Here is a 17,898-nt window from a genome sequence, read left to right on the forward strand (position 1 = left end):
TTTCTTGCAGAAGTTGCATTACCCTACTAGGTAACTTTATCAGTGCTAGAAGGGAGGAGGATTTGAAGGGAGGAGGACGAGGAGGAGAACGAGGGGTTCGTGGTACTCTCTGAGCTTGGTTGTTTTCTTGCAGACGTTTCATTACCCAACTAGGTAACATGATCAGTGTTACAAGAGAGGAGGATTTGAGGACAGAAGGATCTCAGTGTTCTCTGAGATTGGTGGTTTTCTTGCAAATATTCCATTACCCAGCTGGGTAACATCATCGGTGCTAGAAGGAATTCATTACCTAGTTCGGTAATGAAATGTCTGCGAGGAAAACCCCAAGCTCAGAGAACACCAAGGAGCCCTCGTTTCAACCCTGAGCTATAACTCTTCCCTTCTCTAAATAGATTGGCTTTGAGTTCATGGCAATGCTGTAAAATAAAAAGCAACGGTTTGCAAGCTACGCCCAGCTGGACTCAACCCCTGTGGTAAACCACAAAACAAACCGCAAACTCCCTCTTCAATGGGTAAGATGTATGGACAATATGTCCAGAGTTGCGATTTGAGAACCACACTGACATCATGTAAATACTATGTTTTTAAATGTCTTTTTTTTTTTTTTTGGTGGTGGGAGGGTTTGTTAAACCATTTGCCATAAGGGACCTAATTAGGGGCATAAGGAAGCAGAGTTTTATTCATTTCCCTCCAGTTATGCATCGCCAGAGAAAGTAAGTGTCATTCAGATCCGGTAATTTGTTACTTAGCGCAGAAATGGAATTTTGTCTGCTATGCTTGGTTGGGGGATTTAAATTGTGCCCAGAAGGAAGAATGATTTAGTAAGCTGTCTTTTCTGCATTTAAGATACCACGTGGCTTGGATATTTCCGAGAAAAGAAGAAGATAGAAAGACACACGATTCTTCCAAATGGAGAATATTCAATTTATGGAACCTTCTTTTTTAAAGGAAATCATTCGGGCCAAAATCACATCCCCGCCTGCAGACTATAGCTATTCACATAGTAATTTTTGCTCAAAGAAAAGAAATTGAATAATCGCATTATCCGTTTGTGGGGGGGATTTGTTTCATTGGATCGAGCCTCCCTTAACGGAGGATTTTTTTTAAAAAGATCAATATTCAATTGAAGCCAGAACGTTTCCTTTTTTGGATGAATGGATAAACACTTAGAAAGAAGCCCAATTTCAAAGATGTAATTAAGGGGGAGATTATTATATGCAGACGGGAAGGTTTTGACAGCGTCCGCTTATGGAAGAATTGTTGGTGAAATTGACAAAATTTGAAACTGACTTCTTGGATTAGAGAAAAGACATTGTCTGCATTTATTGGGGAGTGGAAAGTTCTTTACACTTTTTGTGTAAAAATGAAAAAAAATAGCAACACTTTTGGACGATGAGACAGGATGGATTATAAAAAGAAGAGTTACATGATGAGGGGTTACTCTGTTCAGAGAGAGAGGTTAACGTATATTTGAATTTATAACTGCTGTGAAGAATATTGGAACTTCTTTCTTTTTTTCTCTTTCTACTTTCTCCTCTTTCTTTCTTTCTTTCTTTCTCTTTCTACTTTCTCCTCCTTTTTCTTTCTTTCTCTTTTTACTTTCTCCTCCTTTTTTCTTTCTTTCTTTCTCCTCCTCTTTCTTTCTTTCTTTCTCTTTCTACTTTCTCCTCCTTTTCTTTCTTTCTTTCTCCTCCTCTCTTTCTTTCTTTCTTTCTCTTTCTTTCTACTTTCTCCTTTTCTTTCTTTCTTTCTTTCTTTTCTTTCTTCTTTCTCCTCCTTTTCTTTCTTTCTTTCTACTTTCTCCTCCTTTTCTTTCTTTCTTCTTTCTCCTCCTTTTTCTTTCTCTTTCTTTCTCTTCTTTCTTTCTTTCTTTCTTTCTCTTTCTTTCTTTCTCTTTCCTTCTTTCTTTCTTTCTTTCTTTTTCTTTCTCTTTCTACTTTCTCCTCCTCTTTCTTTCTTCTTTTCTTCCTTCCTTTTAATTTTTTTCTTTCCTCACAGTTTTTTTTGCTGTCCCTTTGATTTTTCTTCTTCCTTACTTTATATTAGTTTCTATTTCTGTAACCTTCCTGGTCAAGTTTTAATAAATATTATAGACAAAAGAAAATGGATTGAACCTCAATAGATGGCAGCATTGAGCCAACCCAGCTGATCTTAGAAAGCAAAGCATAATCAAAACTTGTGAGGGGCTTGGAAAGGAGACCACAAGGAGAACTGAAGCTAGACTGGGTATAAAACAAGAGATCACAGAATGTCCATTCCAGACATTGCCATTTCTTCTATTGTGATCCAGGCCCCAGTAGGTAATAGGAAACTCAGTCAGTGTAAAAACAAACAAACTTGATTCGAACAGCTGAGAATTACTTCATTCCCAGCGTAGTTCAATTAAATTAAAGCAAATTCCTCCCAACACAAATTCCTCAGTCCTATCGCAAACCTTGGTCCAATTAGGCAAACTGCCAAAGGCCTTTCTTGGCCAAAGTTCAGAAGACACCGATACAAAAGAAATGCAACAAGACGAAGCTATCAATGTTGTTTTCCGGCAAAGCCCCAACGCCGTTGCTGGTCCTTTAAACCTTATGGGAGGGGCCAATCATCTCTTGGCCCTATCCCTGAGTCGTCCTCTCTGCTTGAGCTGCTCTTGCCTTCTGGCAGCTCTTCTCATGCGTGCATTAGGAACAGGCTCCTCCTGTTCCTCTGCCTCACTACTGTCAGCTTCTGGAGGCTCCGGAGTCCGCACATCACTCCCCGATGGCCCTGGTCCCACCTCTGCCTCTGACGCAGAGCCCTCATCTGGGCCCTCCCCAGCCTCCAGGACTGGCCCACGCTCTTCCTCAGCCGCATCGCTGTCTGACTCCGTTGCCAGCTCCTCAGGCTGCTGGCGAACCACAACATCTTCCAAACTCTTTCCTTTTCCCAAATATATATATTTTTCCCCCTCCTGATTGATCCAGGAAACCTTTCCCCAAGACTTTCTCTGAACTACCTTTGTCTGTGTGGAAAGCGGCATTTTATTTCTGGATGACTGGTGAGTTGCTATGATTATCTCAGCCGGAACTGAATGAAACCTGCAGACAGGTGATTCTGCGCCACGCGCAGATCCAGCTACTTGTCTCCTGCTTCGTCCCAGGGGTCACTCCAGGTTTGGTCTTCTCAACATCTCTGCTCCAAACATGTTGTGGTCCGTCAGTAGCCTACGGAGCTGGCAATGGAATCGGACAGTGATGAGGATGAGGTGGGACCAGAGCCATCAGGGAGTGAGGTGTGGACTCCGGAGCCTCCAGAGGCTGACAGTAGTGAGGCAGAGGAACAGGAGGAGCCTGTTCCTAATGCACACATGAGAAGAGCTGCCAGAAGGCAAGAGCAGCTCAAGCAGAGAGGACGACTCAGGAGTAAGGCCAGAAGATGATTGGCCCCTCCCATAAGGCTTAAAACAGACCAGCACTGGTGTTTCAGCTTTGCCGGAAAACAACATTGTAGCTGCATCTTCTGCTTCGTCCTCTGCTTCGTGTACGTCTTTGTTTTTGTGGCTTCTGGATGTTTGCCAGGAAGAGCCTTTAGCAGTTTGCCTAATTGGACTGAGGTTGTGAGATAAGAGAAGAATTTGTGTTTGGAAGGCATTTGTTTTACTTTGAGTTGAACGATGCTGGGAATGAAGTAATTCCCAGCTGTTCGGATAAAGTTTGTTTTTTTCCACGGACTAAGTTTATTACTACCTACTTGGGGCCTGGGTCACAACAAAACAGCTCTTTCCAAGTTTTGGTTCCCAGGGCTTTGAAGGAACCATAAATATAGCCTTGTGGGACGCAACGAAACATCGATGGCATCTCACCCAACCCACTAAATCCAGGTGAAATAGAAGGAGTGAAGAGACACAGAGGAAACACGGTTTGGGTTTCTGTTTGAAGACGGGTTTCACAGCACTACAACCAAAAAAAATGCAGATGGGGATGTGTTGGGATTCACAGCTATTTTCCATTGTGTGCAAAATGGGAAGTTGGAGGCGGGGAAGGGAGCCTAGGTCCTCTTCTGCCCATATGCAGACGGATAGAAGGGGATGGCAAAATGTGTTCTCCGCCTTCTCCTTTCTCCCTCCTCCTTCTTTCCCGCTCCTTATCTATCTTCTTCACTCCGTCATCTATCTACTCCTTATTTCCTGCTGATCATCTCTTCCTCCTCCTTTCTCCTTCTTTCCTTCTCATTATCTATCTTCTTTACCACATCTTCCATCTACTCCTTATTTCCTGCTCATTATCTCCTCCTCCTCCTCCATCATTGCTTTCCTGCTCCTTATCTATCTTCTTCATCCCCTCATCTATCTACTCCTTCTTTCCTGCTCATTATCTATCTCCTCCTCCCTCTTCTCCTCTCTCTCCCCTGCCCATTATCCATCTGCTTCTCCTTCTCCTTCTATCTTGCTCATCTCCTCCCGCTTTCCTCCCCTTCCTCCATTTCTCCTTCTTTCCCGCTCCTTATCTATCTTCTTCACCCCCTCATCTATCTACTACTTCTTCTTTCTTGCTCATTACCTCTTCCTCCTCCTCCATTTCTTCTTTCCTGCTCATTATCCATCTTCTCCCCCTTTCTTGTTTCTCCTTCTCCTTCTTTCCTTCTCATTATCTATCTCTTCCCCCTTTCCTCTTCTTCTATCATTTCTCCTTCTTTCCTCCTCCTCATCTATCTTCTTCATCCCCTCATCCATCTACTCCTTCTTTCCTGCCCATTTTCTCCTCCTCCCTCTTCTCCTTCTCTTTCTCCCCATTTCATTATCCATCTTCTCCCCTCTCCTTCATCTATTTCTCCTTCTTTCCTTCTCATTATTCATCTTCTCCTTCTCCCTTTCTGCTCATTATCTCTCCTCCTGTTTCTCCTTTCTCCCGCTTGCTCCAATGTTCTTCAAAACAGCCACGCTTGGAACTGAATGCTGTGTGCCAAATCCTCCCTCCCCACAGTATAATCTGATTAGCAAGGCGATCACGCTTGGCTCTGGTTGTAAATAGGGTCATTTGTTATAAGCCTTTCGCAGAGCTTGTAGCTGCCAACCAATCTTTACCTTTAAAACATCAGGGGGGTTGTGGATCACACGGTGCAGCCCCAGAGTTTTTGTGCTGTTTTGTGCTTCACGGGGGTCGTTTGTAAACTTCAGCAGAAAATGACCTTTACGCCATGCTTTTTAGTCTTTAGTCATTCTCGAGCATCCCTTTGCAGATTTCCACCCCCCGCCCCACTTCTCCTGCAGCAGCTGAAGCTGAGGCTGCTAGAATGCTCTGTGCTTGCTTTTCACTTAAGGCAGCATTTACACAGCCATTAAAGTGTAAGTGAGGTTTATAGCTAAAGCATTTAGTGTCACTCCTGTTAATACGGCTCCATCCACAGTGGAAATTCACAAGGTTTAGCAGCTCTTCCTTCCCTTTTTTGGCTGAGAATCCTGAACAGGCAGAATTTTAACGGAGGAAGCTTTGACATTATTGGGGGATAGGTCACAAAGGATCAAGTGGGGGATTTTTACGGGGAATGGAAAACAAAGAGGCGCCTTGGCTGGAAAGGATCATTTTGGTGCAGGATCCAATCTTGGGTCGGTCACCGGGACCAGAGGTTTTGTCTTCTGAGCTTTTGGACTCGGAGGAGCCTCAAGTTGTCCTCCACTTACGACCATCCACCGAATCCAGAATTTCCGTTGCTAAATGAAACATTTGTTCAGTGAGTTTTGCCCCATTTTACGACTTCTCTCGGCCACTTTAAGGGAATCACTGCCGTTGGCAAATTAGTAATACGGTTGTTCGGCAAAACTGGTTTCCCCGTTGACTTTTTTATTTTTATTTTATTTATTTATTTTATTTGTCACAACATTATATATAAGCATAAGCATGAAGTAACTATACGATATATGTATATGTATATATATATATATATATATATATATATATATATATATATATATATCGATGTGTGATTGCAACAAACACGAAGCCAAACAACAGCAATGCACCTCACCAGCCCAAATCCCCCTGCAACTCAGATTAATCTGAGCACAACCAAGCCCCCACCCAAACAGGACACCCCCCCCAGCCAATCAGATCACAGCCAAGCTCCCACTCAATCAGTTCAAACCCCCACTAGCAGTTAAAAAGGAAGAAACAGCTGCAATCACACATTGCTCCCAGAAGCACGAAGCTGAAGCCTGAAGATGACGAATGAGACTTCGTTGAAACGTCGCCAAGACACTTCCAATTTTACGTGGGAGAATAACCAAAACCTACATATATATATATATATATATTTGTTTATTTGTTTATTTGTTTATTTGTTTATATTTCTATACCGCCCTTCTCCTGAAGGACTCAGGGCGGTTTACAGCCGTATTAAAAACAATTTTTACAAACACTAAAATGATTTAAAATGAAATATTTAAATTTGGACTAATTCCTTAAAACCCATTTAAAATTCCCAGTTAAAACTATCAGGCCAGTCCTGCACAATGAAACAACCATGTTTTCAGCTCGCGTCGGAAAGTCCGGAGATCAGGGAGTTGGCGAATACCAGGTGGTAATTCGTTCCAGAGGGTTGGGGCCCCCACAGAGAAGGCCCTCCCCCTGGGGGTCGCCAGCTGACATTGTCTAGCCGACGGCACCCCGAGGTGGCCCACTCTGTGGGAGCGCACTGGTCTCTGGGAGGCCGTCAGTCGCATAAATAGCCTGGTCCTATGCCATGAAGCGCTTTAAAGGTGGTAACCAGTACCATGAATTGCACCCGGAAGATCACCGGAAGCCAGTGCAGCCTATGCAGGAGTGGCGTTATATGGGAGCCTTGATTTGCTTGATATAAGCATATATATAACCATAAGTATGTAATAACTATATGAAATTGGATACAATCAAAGGGAACATTAGGACAGGAATGGTAGGCACGTTTGTGCTCTTATGCATGCCCCTTACAGACCTTTAGGAATGGGGTGAGGTCAATAGTAGATAGTTATAGATAGATAGACTTTGCTCATCAGAAGGTCTCAAAAGGGGATCATGTGACCGCTGGCCAAGAACAATGGAGTCATACCATGTGCTGGAAACGTTGCATTGCTAGGAAAATAATTCTGACTAATGTCCGTGTGTTTAAGTCTTTAGTTAAGCCAGCTCATATTAGCTTTCGGGGTTTTTTCAAGTATTCGAGGTTCTTGTGGTCAGTCCACACCTCGAATGGTTCTTTCGCCCCCTCCAGGAAGTGCCTCCAAGAGAGGAGTGCCCAACGTACCGCAAAGGCTTCCTTTTCCCAAACTGCCCATCTGCGTTCAGTGCCCGTCAATTTGTTAGACACGTACGCGCAGGGCATAAGGTTGTCAGTCAGCCAAGCATCTGAATTTTGATCATGTGACCACAGGGAGGCCTGCGATGGTCATAAGTGTGAAAAACGGTCCTAAGTCACCTTTTTTCAGTGACGTCGTAACTTTGGCCTCTAAATGGTGTAAGGACTACCTGTACATCTAAAAAACTGCACACCGCTGTTTCTTTTCTGCTGCTTTTCTGAAAAGATGTGATTGTTGGATGAGCAGGGGCAAAAACAGCCAGGGAAGAGATTGATGCCTGGGAAACAGGCCACTCATCAGTCAACAGGAGGGTTGGTTTACCACCAGCCATTCAAATACTTAGAAGGCGAGGGCTGGGCCACACAGGCAAATAACAGCTATCGACTTGTCATCCACACACCCCAATCAACATCTAAAAAGTGACACACAACCAGGCGCTATATAAATACGACGCACAGCATGACACAACACACTCGGCTGGAGAGAAATTCCCCGAAGATAGGCTCTAGCCCGGGGTCTCCAACCTTGGTCCCTTTAAGACTCGTGGACTTCAACTACCAGAGTCCCTTCAGCCAGCAAAGCTGGCTGAGGAACTTTGGGAGTTGACGTCCACAAGTCTTAAAGGGACCAAGGTTGGAGACCCCTGCTCTAGCCCGAGTCCGAAAGTTTGAAGACAAAACATCTGGTCCAGACTGGATCCTGCAATAGGACACGTAGATTCGCCTTCATTTGGGACCATATTGGTTTTAAGTTCTTCAACCAACTCTAAATTTTCCTTTTAAACTGGTCTTAAAAATTGTACTAACTGTCTTTACTTTGGCTGTAAACCGCCCTGAGTCCTTTGGGAGAAGGGTGGTATAGAAATTGAATCAATCAATCAATCAATCAATAAATAAATATTAGTCCATGCAATTGCTCAAGACAGGAACTTAACTGAAGTACAGCAAAGCGCTAACAAGCCAACTATGCTATGTGGATCATTCAGATGGCATTTGCGTCAATAGAAGAGAATATTTGTAACTCAGGGTCCCTGGTGCTGTCCAAATGCAATTTAATTTTGTAAATTTAATTGGGATGTAATTGAAATAGCTGGAGCTGAAAATTATTTTAATTTACATTTCAAAATAAAGACCATGAAAGCACAATGCGGCTGCTATGCCCGCTGTTTAATTGTTCAATATCTTAAAATTCTATTTTAATAGTAATAATAATGGTTAATAATAATAATAAAGATAATAATAATAATAATTGAAAAATACCATTGACTGGCGCTGATGGTTGATACGGGTTGTAGCCAGCGTCCTAGGTATCAACCAAGTACCTTCTTAAGATATATAGAATAGAATAGAATAGAATAGAATAGAATAGAATAGAATAGAATAGAATAGAATAGAATAGAATAGAATAGAATTTTTTATTGGCCAAGTGTGATTGGACACACAAGGAATTTGTCTTGGTGCATATACTCTCAGTGTACTTAAAAGAAAAGATTGTCAAACTATTTACTAAATCTGCACTACTATTAATCTTCTCATCATTCCCATCACCAATCTCTTTTCACTTATGACTGTATGATTGTAACTTTGTTGCTGGCAATCCTTATGATTTATATTGATATACTGACCATCAATTGTATTGTAGATGTTGTACCTTGATGGACGTGTCTTTTCTTTTAAGTACACTGAGAGCATATGCACCAAGACAAATTCCTTGTGTGTCCAGTCACACTTGGCCAACAAAAAATTCTATTCTTAAGATATATGATGTTCCAAGTAGCGCAGTTTTTTGCAGTTCTGCTGGTATTATTGCAGAAAGCTGCAGTTTGTTGTTGTATCTTATAAAATTCTTGGACATGGTATACCAAGTGCCCCGATGACAATGGGTATCACTGTTACATGTTTCATCTGAAACGATAAATAATTTTATTCAAAAAGATAATAATAATCCGTATCAACCCTTGACTGGTGCTAATGGTTGATACGGATTATTATTATTATTTATCTTTTTGAATGTTCAGTTGACTGAGTTTCATGTTTAATGAGTAAAGATAAATAATAATAATCTGTTATCAACCATTAGCACCAGTCAATGGCATTTGTGATGCATTTTTGAATGTTCAGTTGACCGAGTTTCATATTTAATGAATAAAGTAAATAATAATAATAATAATAATAATAATAATAATAATAATAATAATAATAATAATAATAATAATGCTATTCGGAACATTGTATATTTTAAGAAGATACTTGGTTGATACCTAGGACGCTGGCAAGCAACCTGTATCAACCATATAGTGCCAGCCAATTTTATTTATGATACATTTTAAAAAGTTCAGGCAGTTCCGCGGTTCGAATCCCCAGTACAGGTCCCCTGCAGTGAGCAGTGGGTTGGGCTAGATGACCTCCAAGGTCCCTTCCAACTCTATTACTGTTATTATGTGAAATGCAATAAAACCCTTTTAAAAATAAACTGGTCTCTCACTTTATTTTTCATTCTATTTTTTTAAATATGTGTGTATGTGTATATATATATATATATATGCATGCTTTGTTTTGGGGAACAGATCAACTTTTGTATTTGATTTCAGTACATAAAACTTTCTTTTGAAAACAAACAATAGGACTCCTTCTCAGCCCAAAGAACCGCGCATGCGCAGCGAAACTTCAAGCCTTGAGAGCAGAGGGGGGCGAAAAAAAAAAAAGAGAAGCGGGACACGTGATGGCAAAACCATAGAGTTCGACAACCGCGCATGCGCAGCGAAACTTCAATCCTTGAGGGAAGAGGGGCAAAAAAAAAAAGAGAAGCGGAACATGTGACGGCAAAACCACAGAGTTTGACAACGGAGTGGAAAAGAAGCCTAGAAAGAGCCCCTTGTCTGTATTGGAAACGCTCCTCCCGCTCTTGAAAAAGCCAAGCGGGGAAAGATACGTGTACTCACTCGGGCTTCTTCTCACGTGGGAAGGACCGCTCCTCCTGCTCTAGAGCAGTGTCCTCCGACGTCACTTCCGCTATTCCCACCAATGAAACGACGGGGCGACCGGAAAGGGCGGGCTTTGGAGAGACAACGAGTCTTTTGGGGGGGCGGAGTTCTCTTTCGGGGCCGCCGGGCGAAACTTCTCCTCAGGATCGCCGCCGTCATGGCCAGCCAGTCTCAGGGCATCCAGCAGCTGCTTCAGGCCGAGAAACGCGCCGCCGAGAAGGTGGCCGAGGCCCGCAAGCGTGAGTGGCCCGGCCTGGCTGAGAAGGGAGGAAGCGGGGCTCTTTCTGAGGGGCTGATGGGACTACACCTCCCATCGCCCACAGCCCTTAAGGGCGGCGGCGTTGATGGACGGTTGATCTAAAGCCTTTCTAGCCCTGCTGCCGGTATGGGAGCGGTAGTCCCGAAGGGATTGGGACCCCTACGTCCCATCATCCCCAGACGTTGAGGGAGTGGAAGGTCCCGGAGACACTACATGTCCCATCATCCTGCGTGGGAAGGGTCGCCCATAGCCTCCCCGCCTGTTTTCATCCATTCGAAGAGTTTTGTCTCAATTCCCTCCATGGTGGTGGTCTTGTGGCGGTTGGGGTTGGTTGGACTACACCTCCCATCATCCCCAGCCTATAGAGGAGAGGGTAAAATCTACAGTTTTTCCAGCCCAGATTGCATGGGAACTGTAGTCCTGAGGGATTGGAGTCCCATATCTCATCATCCGCCCACCCCCATTTTTTAGGAAAGGAAAGGCGTAGAGCCACTACATATCCCATCATCCTGTGTGGGAACAGTCACCCATGGCCTCCCCGCCTGCTTCATCCATTTGAAGAGATTTGTCTCAGTTCTCTCCATGGTGGTGGTCTTGTGGGGCTGGGGTTGGTTGGACTACACCTCCCATCATCCCCGGCCCATAGGGGATAGATCTACAGTCTTTCCAGCCCAGATTGCATGGGAATGGTAGTCCCAAAGGGATTGGGGTCCCACGTCTCATCATCCTCCGCCCCCGCCCCCCAACTTTTTGGAAAGGGAAGGCATAGAGCCACTACATATCCCATCATCCTGTGTGGGAAGGGCCACCCATAGCCTCCCCAGAGACCTTACACTATTCATCTGCTCAGGGGGTTTTGTGTCATTTTCTTTGCATGATAGTGGTGGGGTGGTGGTGGTTGGACTACATCTTCCATCCTCCCCAGTGTACAAACAACACCTTGGGCTACCTTAAAATAAACCAAATTCAAATATGGGGCTGAATGGATGGATTCATGCCTTTTCCTTGCCTGCTTTTTTATGGGTCTGGAGTTTTTAATTGGGTTATTGTGTTTTTGTATTGATTTGTGCATTTGGCTCATCAGTTGTGTTATTTACTGGCTTTTAATTAGGGGAGCTGCCCAGAATTGCACGAGAGAGATGATCGAGCAATGCTATGATTTACTGATTTTGAGGGGGATGATAGAAGGGATTTATCCTAAATTGTCTGGTTTTTTTCCCAGAAAAAAAACAGCCTAAGGCTGCCTGTTTAATTGATGTATTTATTAACCATCTCAAGGTCCATGAATCTGGAGAGTTTATAATTAAAAATAAACAGTAAACAAAATTATACTGTTTCATTAAAAATAAAGAAAATTCTAGGTAACTTTAAGAGAAGCAAACCTACCACATAACTAATAATCCTCCCGCTGAAGATAATTGATGGGATGATTATTAGCTTTGTGGTAGGTTTGCTTGAGGATAACCAAGAAATAGGCTGACTAAAGATTTCATTTCTCATTATTCCAGGTTTTAGTTAGCCTGTTTGAAACGTTTTAAGAATCATGTTAATTGGAGAAATTTCCCTAATGTGATTTTTGCCATAGGGGTAAACTTCCCGTGTAGTTTTTCCTCCAAAGGTCAGGCTGCAAACCCCTTATATTCTATTACTATTAATCTTCTCATCGTTCTTATCATCCATCTCCTCCCACTTATGACTGTATGACTGTAATTTATGATTATATTGATTGTTTCCTAGTATGATTTGATTGCTTATTTGTACCCTATGGCTATCATTAAGTGTTTTACCTTATGATTCTTGACGAATGTATTTTATTCTCTTTATGTACACTGAGAGCATATGCACCAAAGACAAATTCCTTCTATTTCCAATCACACTTGGCCAATAAAGAAATCTAACCTAATCTAAGCTAATTTTCATGCTGGCTGAGCTTTGCAGAATTTGACAGAGGAAAGGTTACTATGATATATGAAATATTTTGATCAAAACCTAATCTTTGAAACATTTCCCCAACCTATTCCCTAGTAGAGATCCAGTTTTGTATTATTCATTATTAAAAGAGGGTCTGATCCAAGGAAAGGAGACAAATTGGGAGATCGAGAGAAAACCTGCCTGCCTTTCGAGAATAATTTTTGAATTTGGTTGCGTAATTTACTTGTGTAAAACCAATTTTGGTTTGCAGACTTCCTGTGGTCTGCATAATGTCAGTATCATACTGATAGTTCCCCAAGATGTATGGTCCATCAATTTAACTCGATTAAAACTGAATTGTGAAAGTTGTGGAATGTTGGCGTATTTTTAAGTATCTGTGCTGGGAATTCAGTTTAACTAAAACCGCTGGTTTTTAAATTGTATTTTCAGTCTTCATGTTTGCATGCATTTTTAATATAGCGGTTTCTAGATCCTTCACCTGGCATGACTTCAAGAAAGGAACTTAGTCTGGCCAAGAACAATGGAGTCATATCATGTGCTGGAAATGTTTCATTGCTAGGAAAATAATTCTGACTAATGTCTGTGTTTTTAAGTCTTTAGTTAAGCCAACTCTGAATGTTCAAAAACTGGATTGTCTCCACGCATCAGGCTTGGGTGTTTCCGGTTCTGTGAGCTAACTTTTCAGGAAAAGATGGACTTCAGTATTAGAATTAGGATTTTTTTATTGGCCAAGTGTGATTGGACACTCATTGTCATAACCAGACAGTTATGGAGGTGCCGATGACAGACTCAATAGGATACTAAATCAGCAATCAGCCTAAATCATATTAGGATATTAAGTATTTTTATAATAATAATAACAATAATAATAATTGTTGTTGTTGTTGTTGTTGTTGTTGTTGTTGTTGTTGTTGTTGTTGTTGTTGTTATTATTATTATTATTATTATTATTATTATTTTGTTCCTTCGTTAGAGGAGTCCTCGTATTGATTTCAGCCCTCATGGTGTTCAGAATATGACGTCGTCGCTTGAAATTGATCTCAGGAAAGCCTCTTTCCTGTTTTGCCCTCTTAACATTTTGCTTTTTTTCAAACCCAGGGAAGAATCGGCGACTGAAGCAGGCCAAGGAAGAAGCTCAAGCAGAGATCGAACAGTATCGCTTGCAGAGGGAAAAGGACTTCAAAGCGAAAGAGGCCGCCGTGTGTTAAATTCTATGCTGGCTAATCTCTTTCTCTCTCTCTGTCTCTCTCTCTTCCTGTCTGTTTCTGTATTAGAATGGGAATTCAGTTGGGGTGTGAGATTCTTTGTAGTGGCTTCACACACACACATCCCACTCTCTCTTGCCCCTTTGAGGCTCAGACCTTCTCTCTTGCTAATAGAGGTAGTCCCCAACTTTCAATAGTTTGTTTATTAACCATTAACGGCATTGAAAAATGCGACTTATGACCGGTTTTCACAGTTAGGACCTCTGCACCAACTGGTTCCTATTTATGAGAGTTGCAGCATCCCGAAGGCATGTGATTCCCCTTTTAGCTTTAGTTTTAGTTTTATTAGATTTTTATACCGCCCTTCTCCCGAAGGACTCAGGGCGGTGTACAGCCAAATGATAAAACCACACAATATACACATTAAAACAAAAACTTAAAACAAGCATATATATTAATGGCCAAAATTTAAAACAATCAATTTAAAACCCTAAAATTGATAAATAACCCCAATTAAAATGAAATAAAACTTTTAAGCCAGTCCCGCTTGAATGAATAGATGCGTTTTCAGCTCACGGCGAAAGGTCCGAAGATCAGGCAATTGGCGTAAACCAGGGGGAAGTTCGTTCCAAAGCGTAGGAGCTCCTACAGAGAAGGCCCTACCCCTGGGGGCCGCCAGCCGACATTGTTTGGCGGACGGCACCCTGAGAAGACCCTCTCTGTGTGAGCGTACGGGTCGGTGGGAGGCATAAGGTAACAGCAGGCGGTCCCGTAAGTACCCGGGTCCTAAGCCATGGAGCGCTTTAAAGGTGGTAACCAAAATCTTAAAGTGCGTCCGAAAGACCACAGGAAGCCAGTGCAAACTGCGCAGGAGTGGTGTTACATGGGAGCATCGAGTTGCTCCCACTATTACCCACGCAGCTGCATTCTGGACTAGCTGCAGTCTCTGGGTGCACTTCAAGGGCAGCCCCATGTAGAGAGCATTACAATAATCCAAACGAGAAGTGACAAGAGCATGAGTGACCGTGCATAAGGCATCCCGGTCAAGGAAGGGGCGCAACTGGCGGACCAAGCGAACTTGGTAAAAGGCCCTCCTGGAGACGGCCACCAGATGATCTTCAAACGACAGCCGTCCATCCAGGAAGGACACCCAAGTTGCGCACCCTTTCCATTGGGGCCAATAACTCGCCCCCAACAGTCGCCCCAACAGTTTGCGACCTTTTTTTTTTTTTTTTTACATTTATACCCCGCCCTTCTCCGAAGACTCAGGGCGGCTTACAGTGTGTAAGGCAAGAGTCTCATCCTATTTGTATATTTATATACAAAGTCAACTTATTGCCCCCCCCCAACAATCTGGGTCCTCATTTTACCTACCTTATAAAGGATGGAAGGCTGAGTCAACCTTGGGCCTGGTGGGATTCGAGCCTGCAGTAATTGCAGGCTTTGTGTTCTTAATAACAGGCTTTACCAGCCTGAGCTATCCGGCCCCCAGCTTCTGTCAGGCAAAGTCAATGGGGAAGCCAGATTCATTTTAACAACCGCATAACTTAACTTACCAACTGCGAGTGATTCACTTAACAAATGCAGCAAGGAAAGTGGTAAAACGGGGGTCAAAACTCACTCAACGAATGTCTCGCTTCACCACAGAAATGAATGTCCAAGGACTACCTGTAATTTTCCCGTTTCATGTTTCGCCCCCCCCCCCCCCCCAAATCATCTGATCTCTTCCTTTCCGAAGGGACAAGAATTCGATCTGGGACTTTCAGCGTTTTAAACTGGCTTCTGCAGTTTGGGGAACTGTGGAGGCATAATCATCACATGATTGTGGGTTGTTTAAAAAAAAGAAACGAAACAAAAAACCAGATTTTTTTCCCCCCACGCTTGCTTTTAAACGCTGCTAGGCTGTGTCACGCAGAGGCATTGAAGGTTCTTGGAAATGCAGAACTTAACTGGATGAGCTGATTTTACCTTACTCAATAGCATAACTGTGAGAGGGATCTTGGGAGTCCTAGTGGACAACCATTTAGATATGAGCCAGCCATATGCAGCAGCTGCCAAAAAAGCCAACACAGTTCTGGGCTGCATCAACAGAGGGATAGAATCAAGATCACGTGAAGTGTTAATACCACTCTATAATTATTATTATTTATTATATTTGTATACCGCCCATCTCCCGAAGGACTCAGGGCGGTTCACAGACAAAAAAACAACAGAAAACATATAATAGATAAAAAACAGCTAAAGAATAGATAGTTGAATTGGAATGCCTATAATGCCTTGGAAAGGCCACACTTGGAATATTGCATTCAGTTTTGGTCGCCACGAGGTAAAAAAGATGTGAAGACTCTTCTCTAGAGTGCAGAGAAGAGCAACAAAGAGGATTAGGGGACTGGAGGCTAAAACATGAAGAACGGTTGCAGGAACTGGGTATGTCTAGTTTAATGAAAAGAAGGACTAGGGGAGACAGAATAGCAGTCTTCCAATATCTCAGGGGCTGCCTCAAAAAAGAGGGAGTCAAGCTATTCTCCAAAGCACCTGAAGGCAGGACAAGAAGCAATGGGTGGAAACTAATCAAGGAGAGAAGCAACCCTAGAACTGAGGAGAAATTTCCTGACAATTAACCAGTGGAACTGCTTGCCACCAGAAGTTGTGAATGCTCCAACACTGGAAATTTTTAAGAAAATGTTGGATAACCATTTGTCTGAAGTGGTGTAGGGTTTTCTCCCTGGGCAGGAGGTTGGACCTGAAGGCCTTCAAGGTCCCTTCCAACTCTTGTTGTTGTTATTGTTATTATTATACGGTGGCCTTCATCCCCCCTTCTTTTTTTTCTTTTGTCTCCCTTTATCACAGGCGCTTGGCTCCCACGGCAGTTCCGCCACTGAGGTGGAGCAAGGAACCCAGGAGAAGATGGCCGTCCTTCAGCAGAACTTCCAAAAGAATCGGGAGGAAGTGATGGACAGCTTGCTGAATTTGATCTTTGACATCAAGCCTCAAATCCATTCGAACTATCGGATCAACGGATAGACAGAATCTTTAGTCCTTTCAGGAAATATTCAGCAATACCAGCTTTAGCTGCACCCCTTTTGATAAAGGTGCATAACTTAAATTCCCAAGAGGTGTAGATTATCTCTTTTTCTTCGCTCCCCCTTTTTTCATCAAGGTTTCTTGTCTCTTCCCCTCCCCATTTTGTAGCACTTTTGAAGTTTCTATGTAGGCTGGTTCTGTGTCTCCAAAGTGCATTATATCGTAGATGTGTAGTGTAGAAGATTGATGTTGGATAAATCATACTGAGTATTAAAGGATCCCAAGAAGTATTTAAAAGACAGTAAAGATAAGTGCCAGGTTACTTTTCTCTATTCTTAAATTGCAAACTGTGTGACTTGGGTGCTCTGATACGAATAAAATCTGTTTCTTGTCTTCACCTAAGAGTTTAAAAAAAAACAACCAAAAAAACCCCAAGGAATTTTGTTTGCAGAATGAATAGTGTTTGGATTGTATCCGAAAATGTTTAAACGTTATTTAAATAATAACTCTGTATTCTCCTGTTGAACTTGAACAAGACGTTGCTGTTAAGGTGCTTGAAGAAAAAGTAAACATCTGATCTGAGTTGTTAAAGAAATTAAAACCATTTTTCTCCTTTTCTTCTTGCTCAGAAATTTTTGATTTATGAAATTCGTTGCTGAATTAAACAGGGTTTGAGGCCTGTTGAGTTTTGATGCGGTAATAGCAAAGAAGCTCTTGATAAAATGTTTGGAACCAACACTGGGTATAAGAATAGTACAGCAGAGATAGATAAATGGGTGGGTAAATGGAGAGAGAGAGAGAGAAAGAGAGAGATACATTAATGATAGAAGAGAGACGATAGATAGATAGATAGATAGATAGATAGATAGATAGATAGATAGATAGATAGATAGATAGATAGATAGGAGAGATAGATAGATGATAGACAGATAGTAGATAGGATAGATAGATAGATAGGTAGAAGATAGGAGAGAGAGATGATAGATAGATAGATAGATAGATAGATAGATAGATAGATAGATAGATAGATAGATAGATAGATAGAGATAGAAGATAGATAAGATGGCACAGAATAGATAGATAGATAGATGATAGATAGATAAATAAGATGGCACAGAAGGATAGATTGATAGATGAGAGAGAGATGATAGATAGATAGATAGGAGATAGGAGAGATAGATGATAGATAGATAGATAG

The 17,898-nt window shown here is 42.2% G+C and overlaps 2 protein-coding genes across 2 annotated transcripts in view; one reads left to right on the forward strand and one right to left on the reverse strand.

The window, feature by feature from the left end:
• Window positions 1-10,282, reverse strand: part of WHRN (whirlin) — a 128,286-nt gene extending 118,004 nt beyond the window's left edge. The window contains exon 1 of the mRNA XM_058159568.1: window positions 10,239-10,282. The gene's annotated coding sequence lies outside the window, so the exon portion shown is untranslated. The remainder of the gene's footprint in view (window positions 1-10,238) is intronic.
• A 68-nt stretch (window positions 10,283-10,350) lies between these two features.
• Window positions 10,351-17,317, forward strand: ATP6V1G1 (ATPase H+ transporting V1 subunit G1). Its single transcript, XM_058159720.1, has 3 exons — window positions 10,351-10,519; window positions 13,570-13,670; window positions 16,527-17,317. Exons 1-3 carry the CDS (start codon window positions 10,438-10,440, stop codon window positions 16,698-16,700), a joined length of 357 nt encoding a protein of 118 aa, XP_058015703.1. The 5' UTR covers window positions 10,351-10,437; the 3' UTR covers window positions 16,701-17,317.
• The last annotated feature ends 581 nt before the right edge of the window (window positions 17,318-17,898 follow it).

This window comes from Ahaetulla prasina, chromosome 16 (assembly GCF_028640845.1).
Source record: "Ahaetulla prasina isolate Xishuangbanna chromosome 16, ASM2864084v1, whole genome shotgun sequence".
In the NCBI taxonomy this organism is placed as follows: domain Eukaryota; kingdom Metazoa; phylum Chordata; class Lepidosauria; order Squamata; family Colubridae; genus Ahaetulla; species Ahaetulla prasina.

Excerpts from the sequence above, each read along its gene's own strand:
- ATP6V1G1 (XM_058159720.1), top strand. The coding sequence starts at position 10,438 with ATGGCCAGCCAGTCTCAGGGCATCCAGCAGCTGCTTCAGGCCGAGAAA. Across the intron at positions 10,520-13,569 it reads GGTGGCCGAGGCCCGCAAGC|GGAAGAATCGGCGACTGAAG; the intron begins GTGAGTGGCCCG and ends TTTCAAACCCAG. Across the intron at positions 13,671-16,526 it reads TCAAAGCGAAAGAGGCCGCC|GCGCTTGGCTCCCACGGCAG; the intron begins GTGTGTTAAATT and ends CCTTTATCACAG.